Here is a 17,332-nt window from a genome sequence, read left to right on the forward strand (position 1 = left end):
TGGTGTTAAACACTACACATGGAGTCATGAGCTTTACTTCCCTTTTCTGTGCTGCAATTGTGAATACCTTTTATTACTTTACTAAATATTGTTACGCATGTGCATACGACCATATTGCTTGCTACGCCCCTGACAGAATGATATCACTTCGATGAAGCATGATTTAAGATTTTTTGTAATAAAAACTACAGATCATTTGTTCTGCTTTTTTAGTGCATAATACTGAAATTGAAAGAGTTCCTGCAAGGCGTATAAAAAAGGATGACATTGTAGAAGTTGGTTATGTGACATTCCAGAAGAAATGGAGACACGTTCTGTGGGATATTTGTTCCAGTCACGGGACAGGCGTTTCTGTTGGTTTGTTTTTTGAAGCAATTTATATTTCATAAGTTGTAGAATTATTACAGTTTTATGTAAAACTAATACAATAGGAAATCCTGGTCAAATAAATTAAAAACATTCATGTTACATGAACATGAAGGCAAAAGTGAACACAATTTGGGCATACTTCTGAAGTATTGGGGATAATTTTACCTCATGTATTGTTTAAGCTTGCCTGCTTTTTAACTCAAAAGAATCAAGATATTTTCATAGCCCTGTTGTTAGAGCACATGGAAGAAGATTTTGGCCAGGAGTGCTTTTAATAATGGATACACAGCAGAGATGTGTTGTCATGAATACCAAAAATATGTTTTTGGTGCCTCTCTGCTTATATTTTCAATAAACCAACCAAAAGGTAATATTTGGCTTCATTATGGCCTTTGAATTTGGCAACATTTCTGTAATCAATAGAGCCTCCATATTTACATTGCATGTTACAAGTCTGTAATATTGGCCCCCATGAGCTTACCCAAGATGTTTCAATGAGCTGTCAGTATGTTGCATACTACCCATACATATTACGTGCTTTGAATAGTGAATGACAATTTTTGTCATAAATTCTGTGATCATAAAGACCATGACATATTGAGGACAGTGTACTTGCTCAGTTTATGATTCTAATTTTTTTTTTTTCATTAACTTGAAACTTTTAATCCACAGGAGCTGGAAGCCAGACAAGTGCAGATTCAGAAACCATGGAAACGGGTACTAAAGGTGAGGATTCTAAGTGACTTGTTGACAGGCTTCCTATACACAGTGACTTTTATTGGAGTGTGAAATGCTTCACCCTACTGTAAAACAATGTTATTATATAAATGGGGGGACCTTTTTGCTCAATTTTTATCTGTCCGTCTAGCCTAAATGGTGTCTACTCCATAATTAGTGATGCGCTGCAAGGATTTGTAAAAAATTGCAACAAATGTTCATTGTATCAAGATGATGTGCAGACTGCATGTTACAGCCACCTTGGTGGAAGGTCAAGGTCACACTCAAAGGTTAAAGGTCAAAATGGTGTCCACTCCATATCTCTTGAAGGATTTTGAAATAACGCACCATGATGTTAACTATATTGAGACAATGTGCAGAGCGCTTCTTACAGGCAGCTGGGTTCAAGGTCAATGTGTCTTGAAGTCAAAGGTCAAATGCCTAGTATGTCTTTCTCACCTTGAAGGATTTGAAATAGCTTGAGATGCTTGAGATGCTGATGTATCAACCAGCTGGTTTTAAGTTCAAGGTCACCAATGAAGATCAAGGGGCATATGAAGTCTATATCTCTTAAACCCATTAAAGGGTTTGGAAATAAATCACCACAAATGTTTACCATATTGAGACGATGTGCAAAGTGCATGTTACAACTAGCTTATTTCATGATCAAGGTTAAACTTTTAGGTCAAAGATCATATTTTACACTGAGGTCAAAAATCATAAGACTATAATAATTCATGACTATTTTTGTGTCCTCTATTTGAAATAACTCTCAGCAAATATTCACCATATTAGGGACAAATTGTCACGTGCATGTCACAACCAGCTCTCTTTGTGTAAGGTCAAAGTCACACTTAGAGGTCAAAAGTCATATGACTGTAAAATGACTACATTTTGTGTCCGCTTCATATCTCTTGAACTGCTAGAAGGATATTGCAATAAGTACCCACAAGTGTTCACCATATTGAGACAATGTGACACTAGAGGAATTTTCGATTTCCAAAACGAACGTCTAGTATTTACATTAATGTTATTGTTCATCAAAAGAAAGGAATTTTATATTGCAGATGCATGTGCAAGGCCAGAAAAACGTTTATTATAATGCTTTTTGTTTGAATATGTTGGTTTCATTTTCAAATATATTATTACCACTGCTCTTATAGATTTTGGTTTCCCTATTGATTAAAACAAGCATTCGCTATGCCTTGGTGAAATATTATTAAATGATTTCACCAAAATAAAATCATTAATTTCCAATTATGCCATTTGAATTTGTTTTTTTTTTCTAGCAAAAAAGCCTAACAGAAACATGAACTTTGTTGAGTTCTGGTGTATGATCAGAATTTGTTTCCTCCGTGATCACAGAAAATGATATTTTTAACCACATGGCTTCAATCCTACACCGAAATTTAACAAAATTAATATTATTAAACACATTTAGGCCTTTGCCATGTGTAAACACCCACCCACCCCAATATTTCTGTATTTGACAAAAATTAGCTTTGGTGAATAGTGGTCGAGATTTTAATTTATCAGTTTGCCATTTAAAAAAAAAACAAGAATAAATCGCCCTCTCACCCCATTTAAAAATATCTTGAAAGTTAATCTGAAAATTATTTTTTCTCTGCCTTTGTCACATTAAAACATCATAACATGTTATGGTGCAGTTAATGCCAGGAAAGCTTTAAGATGGCTGCTGAAGAAGCCATAACTCATGGATAGATAAGCAATGATTGGATGTTTAAATTTAAAACAGAATATAACATTTGTAGATTATGTGATATGTATTATTAGTTAAGTTAAAGAACAATATATATATATATATATATATATTTTACATATCCAGATGAGACCGAGGCAGATGCAAGGGGTGGCGGAGACAGTAAGCCAATGCAAGCTACTCCCGCTACAAGTACATATATTTGTTTGTTGTATATTTAAGCTGTTGATCAAAGGAACTAACTATTTTCTTCTAGCTTTAATCTATTTTGATTAAATTGGTGTGTACTCTGAAGTTGTATTATATATAAACTATATAAAGTATAACGTTTATCTTGAATATATAAAAAAATCTTGGAACAATTGAGAATTTATCATATTTTTTCTTGCGTTTATGCCGAGCACATTAGGGCAGGCAAGTAAATTCCATGAAGTGCACAAGCAATATTGAACAAGGACATCATAATGTCTTGCAGGTTATAAAATATAAACATATAACATCAACCTTTAAACAATGATTTGGTTATTACCTAAATACAAGTTAAACTGAATTGTAAAATAAATACTCAATGATTTACTACTATTGTGTGTTCCACATACTGTAGAACCAAGTTTTTGTTAAATTAAATAAATAATACTTTTGTTTTTCATTCTTATGTAATGAAAAATGACTGAACTTTGTCAACTGTGATCTTGTTCCATTAATTTAGCAAGACAGTTTTGGGTTTGATTTCAAGGTAAATCAAGTCTGCATGTTGAATTATTAAAATTAAGAAAGATATCCATATCAACTGCTGAACCTATAAATGTCTAAAAAAATTCAGAATAGTTGTGTGATTGGACAACATGTTAAAATCAAGATTTTTTTTCATTTTTTACATTTTGACTTTTTTTGAAAAATCAGCTGAAAAGTTTTAGATCATAATAATGCTTGCAATGTTAGCTGCAAGATCTTTTATATACTTTTTCTCTGATTTTCAGTTCTTTAACAGTACATGACTCCTAAGCTCCAAAATAACCTGTAAACTTTCCATAAGGCCACACCAAATTAATGTTTCGTTCCTTGGATTTTTGCCAAAACAATTTGGAGTGAGCGAGCGAAAAAACAAAAATACATTTTGTCAGTTTTCATTAAACCCAAAGTGAGCAAAGATAATCAATATAAATGGGAAATATTGTTCAATATAATTGCCCTTTAGGATTGATTTCGGATTTGTAAAAAATGATGTTTTACACAGGCATCATCAAACATCAGACTCCATATGCATTTAAATTTCTAGACTAAGTTTTGTTTTTATTATCACAGGAAATGCATTGGCATGTGCTTATCAAAACAAAAAGAACAAGGGTATGTTCAGAGTACATTTATGGTCATTTAAATGCTTTTATGCACCAGCCAATTGTATATGGCCCCCCTGAGTCCAGAATAGTGGCGACATTAACTTCCTCTCCATCCAATCCCGGGTAAAATACCCGGCCTGCAGGGACAAAATGCTGGTAAAATCCCTACCAAATGCCCCCGCACTCTGGGATACTTAGGTAAGGCCGATTCCCCACTTTTTTCGGAGTGAAGTCAAAACCACTGCATTCAATAGGCACTATGGGACCTGAAAGGTAAAAACACGGCCCATTGCCCCTGCTGTCCCCGGTATACCTCCGGATGTTCAGTGGTTACAATTGACTGGTGCATTATAATCCAGGATTATTTTTTTTGCTTCAAAATTAAGGTGATAAACTTATGCTTACTTATGTTTTGGTCTATCCAGACCAGTGTTTAAATCACTATTTGTGAAAAGATATTCGTTCAAAACTGTTTTGTCAAAATTTGGTAAAAAATAAGCTTGATACATCAATTTGGACCAAGCAATGACTCATTTTCCTGTTAAATTGAGCTGTCATTATCGGCATCTTTGTTATTAGGATAAATATTGGTCACTTGTATTATGACTTGAATAAAAAAATAATTAGTTGATTATTCCGATTTCCATCAAAAACGAATCACTTATAATCAACACAATATTGCAGCTACAAGTATCAGATACACATGCTTTATAACATAAGTATTGCTTTAATTAATGATCCTTTAGTGCATGAAACAATGAACAATGACTTCAGGCATGCTCAAAACATGTTTATTGTCAAAAATAAGATTGAATTTCCAAAACTCCAGCCAGATTGTTTATACTGGAAGCCGCTATTTTGAGTGAAACGCTAAACAGATCGATAATCAGTATAAAAACACCATGCATCCGTAACAAGTAAACAAGTGTAGAAAAATTATAATTGATTATTTTTCAGCCTTTTCAATCTGGTTGGCAATTAAAATGTAGGTGCTGGCGCACAAAAAATAAATTAAATTTTTTTTTTTTTACATATTCAAAAAAATAGCGGTAAATCCGCAGAACGAAATATCAATATTAGGTGTGGCCTAACTAAACTTTGACTATCAGTTGTTTACGAGGAAAGATGTAGAATAGTCAGTCACATTGCAAAATTGCCTTAAACATAAATTAGAAAAGCCTAACTTGAACCTAGGTTATATGATTTGGGTGTTTTGCTTTGGATAGGCCCGGGCTGTAACTTGGGATTTTTTAAAATAAAATGATACCTGAAAGACCCATGTCTCCAGGGTTATTTAATGCATTGTTCAAAATAGCCTGTGATTTGGCTTGTCTTCTCTCTAACATGGCCATTTATTTGGAAATTTTAACATAAAAATAAAATAAAAGTTGATCATGTGAATCTGGCATGTTTAATACAAGACCCATATTCTAGGCATGCATAGGCAGATCTAGCTGGTTTTCGAAAGGAACCGAGCTATAATGGATATCTAGATACTGTACAAGTTTCATCGAGATACAATCAAAACTGAAGACTGTATCGTGTTCACAAGCAATTGTTTACAGACGCACGACCGCACGGACGCACGGATGCACATACTACGTACACATTACCATCGCATAAGCTCTTCTGGCCTTTGGCCAGTAGAGCTAAAAACAGTTCAGACTGAATAACTTTAGTTAAGGTTGACATATTTTGACTTAAATTGGTATAAAGGAAGGGTTTATGGATACCTTTCATGGGATTGTGTTTGGGGTCCCTAGGGTCAAGGTCAAGGTCACTGTTACTAAAAATAGAAGATTGGTTGAAACTGACTAGTGTGACTAGTGTGAAACTAACTTGTCCATGCATTGGGGATTGAAGAATAACTTGGCACAAATGCTCATCATGAAAAGCTTTAACATGTCACATACAAATCCTACGTCAATAGCTCATATGTCAAGGTCACACTTAAAAGTCATTAGTAAGAATTCCTTTTATTTGGGCTTTTCCAGGCTGTTATATGTCCATGCATTTGTGGATTGAAGAATATCTTTGCACATATGTTCACCATGAGAAGCCAGCATGTCACATGGTAGACACATGTCAGCAGATTAAAGGTCAAGGTGACAATAAAGGGTTTTTGATAAAAATGTCTTGTAATTTGGCATGTCCTGATCTCAACTTGGCCATGTGTTTGGAAATTTAAATTAACTTGGCACCATGTTTCAAGACACATGAGTAGCTCTCATTTCACAAAGCCAGCTTAACAAAGCCAATAAAACATTTCATTCATATCTATAAAAATTACTCTTTAATATCTGAACAACCTTTCACTGAATTGTTTCATCATAGCCATTAAGAGGCTGGCTTGAAATAAAAGCTTAAGCACATACAGCACATATAGACATACCCTTGTCCAATTTTTATGCCTACCCATCAATTGTTCAATTTGCCCAAATCTTTTAATAGCGTAAAATAAAAGCCAGGTATTCATCGCATTGTAGCATGTCAGCTCACAGGAGCACACATCATGCTCAAGATAAGCTATTAGGATCGGTCTTGGTTGGCTGTCCATCCATGAATCTGTTTTTCCATCTATAATTGCTTGAAAGGCATTTTCTCTGAAACCATTAGGCAAAATTCAATGAAATGTCACTGGAAGCTTGACAGAGTGACCTTCTACAGTAATATAACAGGACATCTTGATTGACCTACAAATACAACATCAAATGGCCGATTTCTTGTTTTGCTTTAATAGGACATCTCCTCTGAAAGAACTGAGAGTCAAATTATTGAAACTTCACAGGAAGCTTCAATGGGTAACCATCTACAAAAATACAACAAGTCGTTTCGTTTGACTCTTTAACATGATAAAAAAATGGCTGAATTTCTGTTTTACATTTTAAAAGTCTAGCTGAAATATCCTTTTCCTGTAGCTGAAAAGAACAACAGCAAAAACATAAATGTCTTCTAAACATAAATGTCTTCTTAAACTTCAATACATCTGGGTAACATGTCAACAAGATGTTTATGGTTTAATTGTAAATTAAAAATAAAATTAGCAGAGTTAGTGATGTTCTTTTGATCAATTATTATCAAAAATTGATTGGTTGGGCCTGAAATCGGCGGCAATCGTTCGTATTTAGTCATTATCGATCATTGATTCAGCTGGTGAGTTGTTATTCTTTTTTACTCTCGTTATTTGCTTTTGGTTACCGGTAATGCCAATTTTCTCCGTTCAGTTCATTTATACATTTGGAAGTTGTTAAGTTGTTATCATTAACAATATGGCTGAAAGCATCAACATCACTAAATGACTTCAAACATACACATAACATAAGCTGAGTTAAGGATAACAAACTATTGTTCAAGAATAAAACTATAATTAAGGTATTGTCAAAAAACGATTGTACTATCATACTGGGTTGCTTGATTAGAACTGATTATCGAGAGTCAAACTGGAGTCAATTCCCAACATTATGCAGAGTGAAAATTCAATACTGTTAATAATCTGATAGTTATGTGAACTTTACAATCAAAGGCAGCTAATCTTGCAACATTGTCTCTCTTTGAATTATTGTCTATTATCCATTTTAAGTAACAAGGGAATAGATTTGTATACTTCATGAATTCTTTAAATACATGTATCTTGGAGAGTTTATGTTGAAGTAGGTTAACAATTTGTACATTTCATATAAAAAATCTTGATGTGTCAACATTTGACGAAGTACAATTTCACAATCTAATTTTATGTCGAAAATCGAATAAGGACATTTATAGTATAAACAGTCGCCATTCAATTTATGTTGATTTATTTTTATTTTGAACACATAACAGGTGTGTGTTTTCCTTATTTAAGGCACCATTCTGTATGTATTAATATTTTTTGACAAAAGGATGTAGAAACAATTATTGTTTTTAGTTTGAAATGAAACAAGAAAAAATAATATCTAAAATTTGATAGGTAATTAATTATGATTGTAACCTTAAGGATATCTCATTGAAACACTGAGGGCCAAGGACCCCTAACCTGTGCAGTGTGGTTTCTGTGTTTGTACATATATTAAATTGGCAAGCTGTAATTTTTATTCATCACTCCAGGACTGTTCCTTCAATTCACTTTATAATTTCATAACTCCATATGATCCATAATACAAATAATGGCCCCTGATTGACTTGGGTAGTTTTGGGCACTTGGTGGCAAGTATAAGTTTAAGGGCAAGTTTGGATTTTCACTAAAAGCTCCTATAATCTTTTTTGAATTCACTTCATTCTTCATTTAATTGTTGATGGCCATCTCAGAAATACACTTAGGCAACATAACTCAATGATATCCTAAATACTAATTATGGCCCTTGATCAACTTAATGAGTTTGGTTAATGTTTAAGGGCAACTTTGGGTTTTCACTAATAATCCCAGTGAGTAACACCTTTTTTTCAATTCACTTCATTCTACACATAATTGTTAATGGTCATCTCAGACATACACTTAAGCAACATAACTCAATGATATCCTAAATACTAATTATGGCCCTTGATCAACTTAATGGGATTGGTTAAAGTTTTAAGGCAACTTTGGGTTTTAACTCAAGGTCAAGGATATTATTATTAGAAAAAATGGTTGCTATTGAATAACTTAAGTAAAGATCGACATAAACTTGGTGTATATGAATATTTTATAGAGACCTTTCATGATGTTGTGTTTTGGGCCCTGATAATTATGGTCATGGTCAAGGTCACCGTTGCTAAATATAGATAAATGGTTAGCACTTAATAACATAAGTAAGGGTTGACATAGTGTGACCAAACTTGATATAAGGGCAAGTTTATGGAGACATTTCATAAGATTGCCTCTTGGGCCCCCTAGGGTCAAGATCACTGTTACTAAAAATAGATTACCATTTGGTACTGAATAATTTTAGTTATGGTAGACATACTGTGACCAAACTTGATATGTAGGAAGGTTTATGGAGGACTTTAATGGGATTCTGTTTGGGTCCCCTAGGATCAAGGTCACTGTTACAAAAAAATAGAAGAAAGCAGTTGAAAGTTAAACTCTTCTGTCAATCATTAAAAACCCGATTTTGTCTCGTTGCAGTTCATGTAAATCAGGTTTTCGGGCGGGCGGGCGGGCGGGTTGCCAGGCGGCTTTAAACTCACCTATGAAACTAAATAATTTCAGTAAGGGTTGACATATCTTGACTAAACTTGGTCTATAGGAAGAGTTTCTAGATACCTTTCATTGGATTGTGCTTGGGGTCCCTAGGGTCAAGGTCAAGGTAACTGTTACTGAAAATAAAAAAAACAGTTGAAACTGAATACCTCTAAGTTAGGGTCGACTTATCTTGACCCAACTTGGTAAAAAGGAAAAGTTAATAGATACCTTTCATGGGATTGCGTTTGGGGTCAAGGTCAAGGTCACTGTTACTAAAAATAGAAAAACAGTTCAGACTGAAAAACTTTAAGTTAGGGTTGACTTATCTTGACCCAAATTGGTATAATGAAAGAGTGTATGGATACCTTTCATGGGATTGTGTTTTGGGTCCCTAGGGTCAAGGTCAAGGTCATTGTTACTAAAAATAGAACAAGAGGCCCAAAAGGGCCTATGCTCCACTGGCATGGCTTTTGTGGTCATATCAATCCAGAGCATATATGTATGGGTAAAAGGCAACAGACATATAGTTTATGTTTTGTGTTTGGGTTACCTGAAAACGTAGCACGTTCAACATCTGAGCCCAGAAAGTATTGTAAGCAGATTAGTTGCATGAACAATTTTAGTATGTGCCAAGTAAAAGTCATCTGAAAAAAAAAAATGCTTTCAAAACTGTACTCATAGTAAAATTTTCTGTAGTTTTAAAAGTTAAAAAAAGTTGGTCAAAAGGTCACAGTCAAGGGCATCCTAGGACAACATTGATCAATTTGAACAAACATTCACAATCAATTGTGCTGAGATGGATGCACGAACACACAAAAAGATTTTCAAACCTTTCCAGATTTATGTTTACCAAACCTGTGAACCCTGGGTGTGGCCAGTAATGACACCAGGTGCATAACTTAAACATTCACAATCAATTTTGTTAAGATGAATGCGCAAACTACAGAACTTAAAGCTAAAAAATGGCCTTTGGGCTTTCAACAAGAACAAGGCAGAGCAATTCACAAAATCAACTGCAGAAGCAAAAAGCAAATTGTCTCTCAAAATCCTAGACTTGCAAATTGTCTCCCTTAACTCTAGACTTGAATTAACATATACATGTAAACTTGGCTAAAAATAGAATTCGCTCATGCAGACCTGGCTAAAAATAGAAAGCATTTTTTTAAAACTTTCATGGCCCATAATCTAGGCATTCATGGGCGGATCTTGCTGGTTTTCGAAAGGAACCAAGCTCTAATGGATATCTAGATACTGTACAAGTTTCATCGAGATATAATTAAAACTGAAGACTGTATCGTGTTCACAACCAATTGTTTACACAATAGCATTTTTTTATACTATCAAGGGCCATAATCTAGGCATGCATAGGCAGATCTAGCTGGTTTTCGAAAGGAACCGAGCTCTAATGGATATCTAGATACTGTACAAGTTTCATCGAGATACAATCAAAACTGAAGACTGTATTGTGTTCACAAGCAAGTTTACAGACGCACGACCGCACGGAAAAACAGTTCAGACTGAATAACTTTAGTTAAGGTTGACATATTTTGACTTAAATTGGTATAAAGGAAGGGTTTATGGATACCTTTCATGGGATTGTGTTTGGGGTCCCTAGGGTCAAGGTCAAGGTCACTGTTACTAAAAATAGAAGATTGGTTGAAATTGACTAACTTAAGTTAGGGTTGACATATCTTGACCCAACTTGGTATAAAGGAAGAGTTAATGGATTAATGGGATTGCATTTGGGGTCCCTAGGGTCACGGTCAAGGTCACTGTTACTAAAAATTAAAAAAACAGTTGAAACTGAATTATTTTAGTCAGGGTTAACATATCCTGACCAAACTTGGTATAAAGGAAGGGTTTATGGAGACCTTTCATGGGGTTGCATTTGGGGTCCCTAGAGTCAAGGTCACTGTTACTAAAAATAGAAGAATGGTTGAAACTGAATAACTTTAGACAGGGTTCACATATCTTGACCAAACTTGGTATAAAGGAAGAGTTAATGGAGACCTTTCATGAGAATTTGTATAAGGCTTCTAGTGTCAAGGACAATGTCACTTTTACTAAAATAGAAAAATGGTTGAAACTGAATAACTTTAGTCAGGGTTCACATATCTTGACCAAGCTTGGTACAGGCCGCGTCAAACTCACGTATGAAACTGAATAATTTCAGTAAGGGTTGACATATCTTGACCAAACTTGGTATAAAGGAAGAGTTTGTGAACAAGTTCCTTCAAAATCATTTTCATTTTCCAGCAACAGAGTTTGATGATTTACTAAAATTACCGATGATAGCATTATCTATATGTGCCATGACAAAGTAACATAATCATCTTTATAAATTGATTTACCTTTCCCTTTAATATTCATTTCTTCTCGTCTTCCTTCATGCTTCCTGTCTTCTGTGTATATCCTCTAACCAATTTTGTATGTTCTTATACATACACACAACAAATCAACTTAATTATAATTCTCACAACACAGGCTAAAGTTTTTCTGTCAATCATTGAAAACCTGGTTTTGTCACATTGCGGCGTTTCTTGTTTACTTTTAAATTTGATTTTTTTATTGCTTTTGACAGGCATATATTAAATCATTATTGTATTCACTTCTAAGACATTAAAAGCAGCTGTTTAGGGAAAAGTTTGATTTTAAAAAGAAGATCAATACAAAGGGATGGTATGGTTAAAGGTGTGATGTTATCAATTGAATAATACATTTTTTTTTAACTTGTTTTATTTTTTGTGTGGATACAGTCCAAACTCGCTATGTCGACGTCGGATATCTCAACTTTCCGGTTGTGTCGACTTTTTTCTCTAGTCCAGATTTTTTCCCATCTTATTCTATATAAAATAAAACCGCTATGTCGACCTCATAGTTCAGTCCCTGTGGTCGAATTTCACACATTTTCATTGTTTCTTATGTCCAACTGTTGGTGCGAAAATATTCATGACGGTTTGTGGCATGTCGCTAAAAATTGTGGTTTTATATCTGTTTTGTGTAATCCATAAACATGAATTAAATAAATTCGACACAAAAAAATTCATTTTGTTTCACTTTATTTTTCAATAATACGTTTTCACGACGGTATCAAGACCGTTCAATTGTGTTGGGATTGGTGATTTTTGTCCCGACAAAGTCGACATAACGAGTTTCAACTATATATATTAAATAATATACCGAAACAAATAAATGACAAAAAATAATATTATTTAAACATTTTTTTACAGAAAAACTTGTTCCAAAAAACTTGTCAAGGTCAGCAAACGAAAATGTGTTTACATTGAAGTGTACAGATGGGAGTGATATAACTTTTCAAACCAAAAACCTTGCTGAGACTGAGACGGCTGACACCTGGTTTAATATCCTTACCTATGTCATGCATTTCTCAAGTAAGTTATCTTTACATGGTATCATGATATTGAAGAAATTTCATAGCTTATAACTGAATTCCCTTTGGTGAGATATACTATTCATGAGGTCGCAGTACAGATTGGAACACATTAGTGGAGGGTATAATATGCTTGCAAAAGTAAGTGGCTCACCAGTTTGTCCGAGACCAGCTTTTCCAGTCTTTACTGAATATGCAGAAGTCATGCAAAGCACTTTGATATCGGATATTCATAATGTATATAGTTGTGTTTTATTAACTGTCACGTTAAAGAGCTTACTTTTATAATGACATGATTATAGTGTCGTTCTTCAGAGTGACAGGTTTTGATCCCCGACGGATGCATATAGCATTTCGCCCAACATAAAAAAAAATCACATTGCATGATAATCCAGAGGTCATGGCTAATTGACTTTAGTCTTACAAACTCAAATTTTGGAGTGAGAGGTTGTGATTTTGATCAAGGTCAGATACACATTGCAATTTGTGCAGTCTGTTACAACTGTACAAGAGTTTTCTCTTACTTCAAATTGAATATGAAGTACTTACTATGATTTGAATAATATCAGAGTGTTAAATATTTTTATATTTCTAAAGTTTCAAAATCAAATGCACAAGTGATTGTTATCATTTATTATATTTTTCAAAGGTCATGGGACAGATGAAGGAGTCTCTGTCAAGGTCGAGGACAAGATCCCATCTACCAAACCCGATGACCAAACAAAGCCGGATGGTATAAACCATGGAGTTATAATATTAGCTCAATTAGTTAAAAAATAAGGAGTGCTATGCTACTCGCCCTTGACTCAGTATACTGTTTAAGTTTAACAGCAAGTTGGCCTTTTCACTTATATCTCCAATACTGTTCATTCAATTCACTTTATACTTCAAGCAGTTGGTCAGGACCATAACACAATTAGATTCCATTACTCAATATCATCCTAAATACAAATAAATTTTAGTTGGAACCATAGAATTAAAGTTCTAGGGCACATCTTGCCAGATTTAAGTTTTAAGGCAATTTGGGTGTTTCACTAATAACTGCTATACCCTGCTATATCATTCATTCAAAGGACTACATAGTTCAAACAATCCCTGATGGCCATCATAAAGTAGTTAACATAATACCTCCATGTCATCCTAGATACAAGTTGGCCCTTTATTGACTTAAAATTAGTTTGATTCAAGTTTTATGGCAATCACACAAAAGAGGTCACAGGAAGTGTGCATTGGCATTCAATATAAGAGCACAAACTTAATGAGTGACAGACACCTTAACATGATGCTTTACATGTATGTAAAGTATGTAAAGATTGAATTCCCATTAATAATTTAAAAGTTATGGCAGTGAGACACTAGATATTGTTTATATGAAATCCATACTGTATACTGGCAACTTTGATCTTTGAGATAATAGCACAAATTCTATGCACTGCACTCTTTCTTATGGTGCTCTACAATTGTGTTAAGTTTAATTGAAATCCCATTAATAGTAAAAAAGTTGTGGCTGAGACAAGAATTATTGCTATGAAAGCCATATTGTGTAATACTGAATTTGACTTTTGAGCTCTTATGAGCTTTTCAAATCTGTAAAGTTTTAATGAAATACTGTCAATAATAACTTAGTAATAAATTATTGCTGAAACATGAATTTGTTGTACAGACACACAGACTGATGGACACATTTGTGAACAGTCCAAGTCCTACATGTATATGTCACCATTAAGTTAAAAAAACACTTGTACATTCAAATATTCACTACTGCAAAAACAATTGAATATATATCCAAATGAATATTCTTTATAAATAACTATCCTGTAAGTATGTTTACATTAAGAAAACTGTCGAACAATAAATGATTTAATGACTGCTCCTTTCATAGAAGTTGTCTATACTTTATTTTTTTAGGAGAAACAGAGGATGATGCTAGCAGGACAATGCCTCCAGAACCTACACGTATGTGTTTTGGTCTTTTTAATATCTCCTGTCAAATGGCGAAGAGGATACGGTAATGATAGGCTTGTGTGCGTTATTGCATGTGTTTGTTTGTGTGTTCTGGCAATCTTGTCCGTAGCATAACTTATAAAGTCTTTAGGTATTGACATCAAACTTCATATACAGATATGTCTTATTTTGGAGAAGTGCAGAGCATAGGAGCCGTAACTCTAGCTGCAGTTTTTTTTAAGTTATTAGCTCTTGTTGATTTTCATACTTATTTTTTGTCCAGAGCATAACTCGAATAGTTTTCTAAATGTATTACTTCTTATACAGATATATTGGAAAAAACTGTAGTGCACATGAAATATAACTCTGGCTGCAGTATATTTTGAGTTATTCCCCCTTGTTGATTTTCATACTTATTTTTTGTCCAGAGCATAACAAGAAAAGTCTTTGAGGTATTGACTTCACACTTCATATGAAGATATATCTGATTTGGAGAAGTGCAGTGCACAGGCATAATTACTCTGGCTGCAGTACTTTATAAGATATTGCCCCTTGTTGATTTTTCATACTTATATTTTGTCCCGAGCATAACTTGAAAAGCCTTTTAGGTATTGACTTCAAACTTCATATACTGATATATCTCATTGATGAAATTATAAACAAAGGACCCATAACTCTGCCTTATGCTGTTGTAAGGCGAAGTTGATACTGTTCTTAATTTAGCGGGGAATACGGCAATCTGAAGTTTGAATTTGATTTTACATTCACCTGCCAAGATTGTTGTTGCTGAAATAAAGAAAAAAACATCCACTCTAAAAATAAAATAGTTTACTTTTTGCTACTACAAATAAAACATTCATGTTCAGCTTCAACTCCATGGCACCTTGCAAGATTTACATGTAACTTACATCAAATGATTCACACTTTCATCAAGGTAACCACTTTCATCAAGGTAACCGTAAGTGTGCGACTAAAAATAGAAAATTAATCTTAGCACAACACAAATTGTAAATGTAACTTCTTAGTGTTCAAAATATTGTGTTTGTGAGTGATTGTGGCATCCATGTCTGTGACACATGTAAATATATGTAGTCAGTTATCTGACTAAATACTAAGGAGAGCTTCTTATAAAATCGATAAAAAAATAACTGAAGTGTAGTAGATTTTAAGCAATACAAGAATTATAATAATAACCACATACAGGTGCAAAAGTACTTTTTGTTAAAGGAGCATTTTACTTCAGAACAAGATCACTCTGAAATATTATAATACTTATATCTAGTAATTTCCTCGGAGCCTTATAGAGTGTCTATTCCAACAGGCAGAGCTGTAATCCCGACATGCCTTAATTTGGCCGACATGCTTAATCCAGTCATGCGACATGTCATAAAACTTATGCAATAAACCATGAAACTGATCTTTAATTTGCCTGCAGGAAGGTTGTAAAGTTTTTGCTCTATTTATTGTTTGACTGTGTTAACAGTTTAATTAGCAGTTCTCCATTCAGTTAAAAAATGTCCTGCAGTGGACATCTGCCCCAACATCTCCCCGTTAATTCAATTCAAAGCATGTTGCTTGACGAGACCTTAAGAAGGCTGACTATGATAGGTGTTTTGGAACGGGTCATTGGTCCGTTTAAGGAGGGAATGGAGGACCTTGCTGTCATCGCTACATCATCCCAGCGTCTACATAAACACAAAAAAGATATCAATTTCTTTTTAATAATCAGTCAGTAACAAAAACTACAAGCAGTTGAATATTCTATATGTTTTACAAGAACATTTTCTTTGAGAAAACAGAGAAAACTTGTTTTAAAACATGTTTTAAAAATAACTTTTAAACCACAAACATGAGAAGTTGAGAACCAATCCTTTAGCAGTTCCTAATAACAAAGAAAATTTGTAATAAGGTACTCACAGTAGTCACCTACTGACTTGATTAGAATAATGACTAGATAACTTTACATAGTAACACCTTAACATTTCAACATTAACTAGCTTTACCCAGAAACAAAAAATATTTTCATGAACAAAACTTTTACTGGTAGTAAGTAGCAGTTATGTCCCTTGTTTTTATAATTGATTGTTAAAATTTCACTATCAATTGTCGCCGACGTAGGCCTTTCCGATCAATTGTTGATTATAATCGATCATCGGCACAACACTAGTTTAATTAAATATGAACTTGGTGTCATATTGTATATGTAATATATGCTTTTTTTCTTGTTAACAAAATTGACATGCCACGATAATTGCTATCCTTAACATGGCTTTACTTCAGCATTTGCTTAACCTTCGACAATAAAACGTGAAGACAAGAAAACATGAAGTTGTTAAATAGATTCAAACTTACACCATCCAAACAAATAGGGACATGTCGCTAGCAACTTTCTAAGAGTTATACCACTGTGCTATGGATTTGATATACCAACTGCACAATTTATAATACTTATGTTTTCCACCACCACATAAAATTTAAGTTGGTCTGTATTATGTATGTTTGAAATGTTCTTTGTTTAACTTTGAAAGAATAGTAGTTAATTTCCTTGTTTTCAATTTCTTCTCAAATGAAGCTATTTTCATAGAAGTAAAATGTTTGTAACCTTCCTTCTTATGGGAAAAAAGTTTTGTATTCGAACTTTAAAATGTTTCCATATTTGGTGGTATGAAGTAAAGTTGAAAGTTTGATGTATGAAAACCTAAGCAACAGAATAA

At 33.8% G+C, this 17,332-nt stretch overlaps 1 protein-coding gene across 3 annotated transcripts in view; it reads left to right on the forward strand.

Moving 5' to 3' along the window:
• Positions 1-17,332, forward strand: part of LOC128208310 (uncharacterized) — a 62,494-nt gene that overhangs the window by 38,667 nt on the left and 6,495 nt on the right. For all 3 annotated transcript variants that reach the window (XM_052911879.1, XM_052911886.1, XM_052911871.1), the window contains exons 6-11: positions 214-357; positions 1,042-1,095; positions 2,933-2,998; positions 12,514-12,675; positions 13,324-13,407; positions 14,583-14,630. In XM_052911879.1, coding sequence (XP_052767839.1) covers positions 214-357; positions 1,042-1,095; positions 2,933-2,998; positions 12,514-12,675; positions 13,324-13,407; positions 14,583-14,630 — 558 coding nt within the window. The remainder of the gene's footprint in view (positions 1-213; positions 358-1,041; positions 1,096-2,932; positions 2,999-12,513; positions 12,676-13,323; positions 13,408-14,582; positions 14,631-17,332) is intronic.

The sequence above is a fragment of the Mya arenaria genome, chromosome 2 (assembly GCF_026914265.1).
Source record: "Mya arenaria isolate MELC-2E11 chromosome 2, ASM2691426v1".
NCBI lineage: Eukaryota > Metazoa > Mollusca > Bivalvia > Myida > Myidae > Mya > Mya arenaria.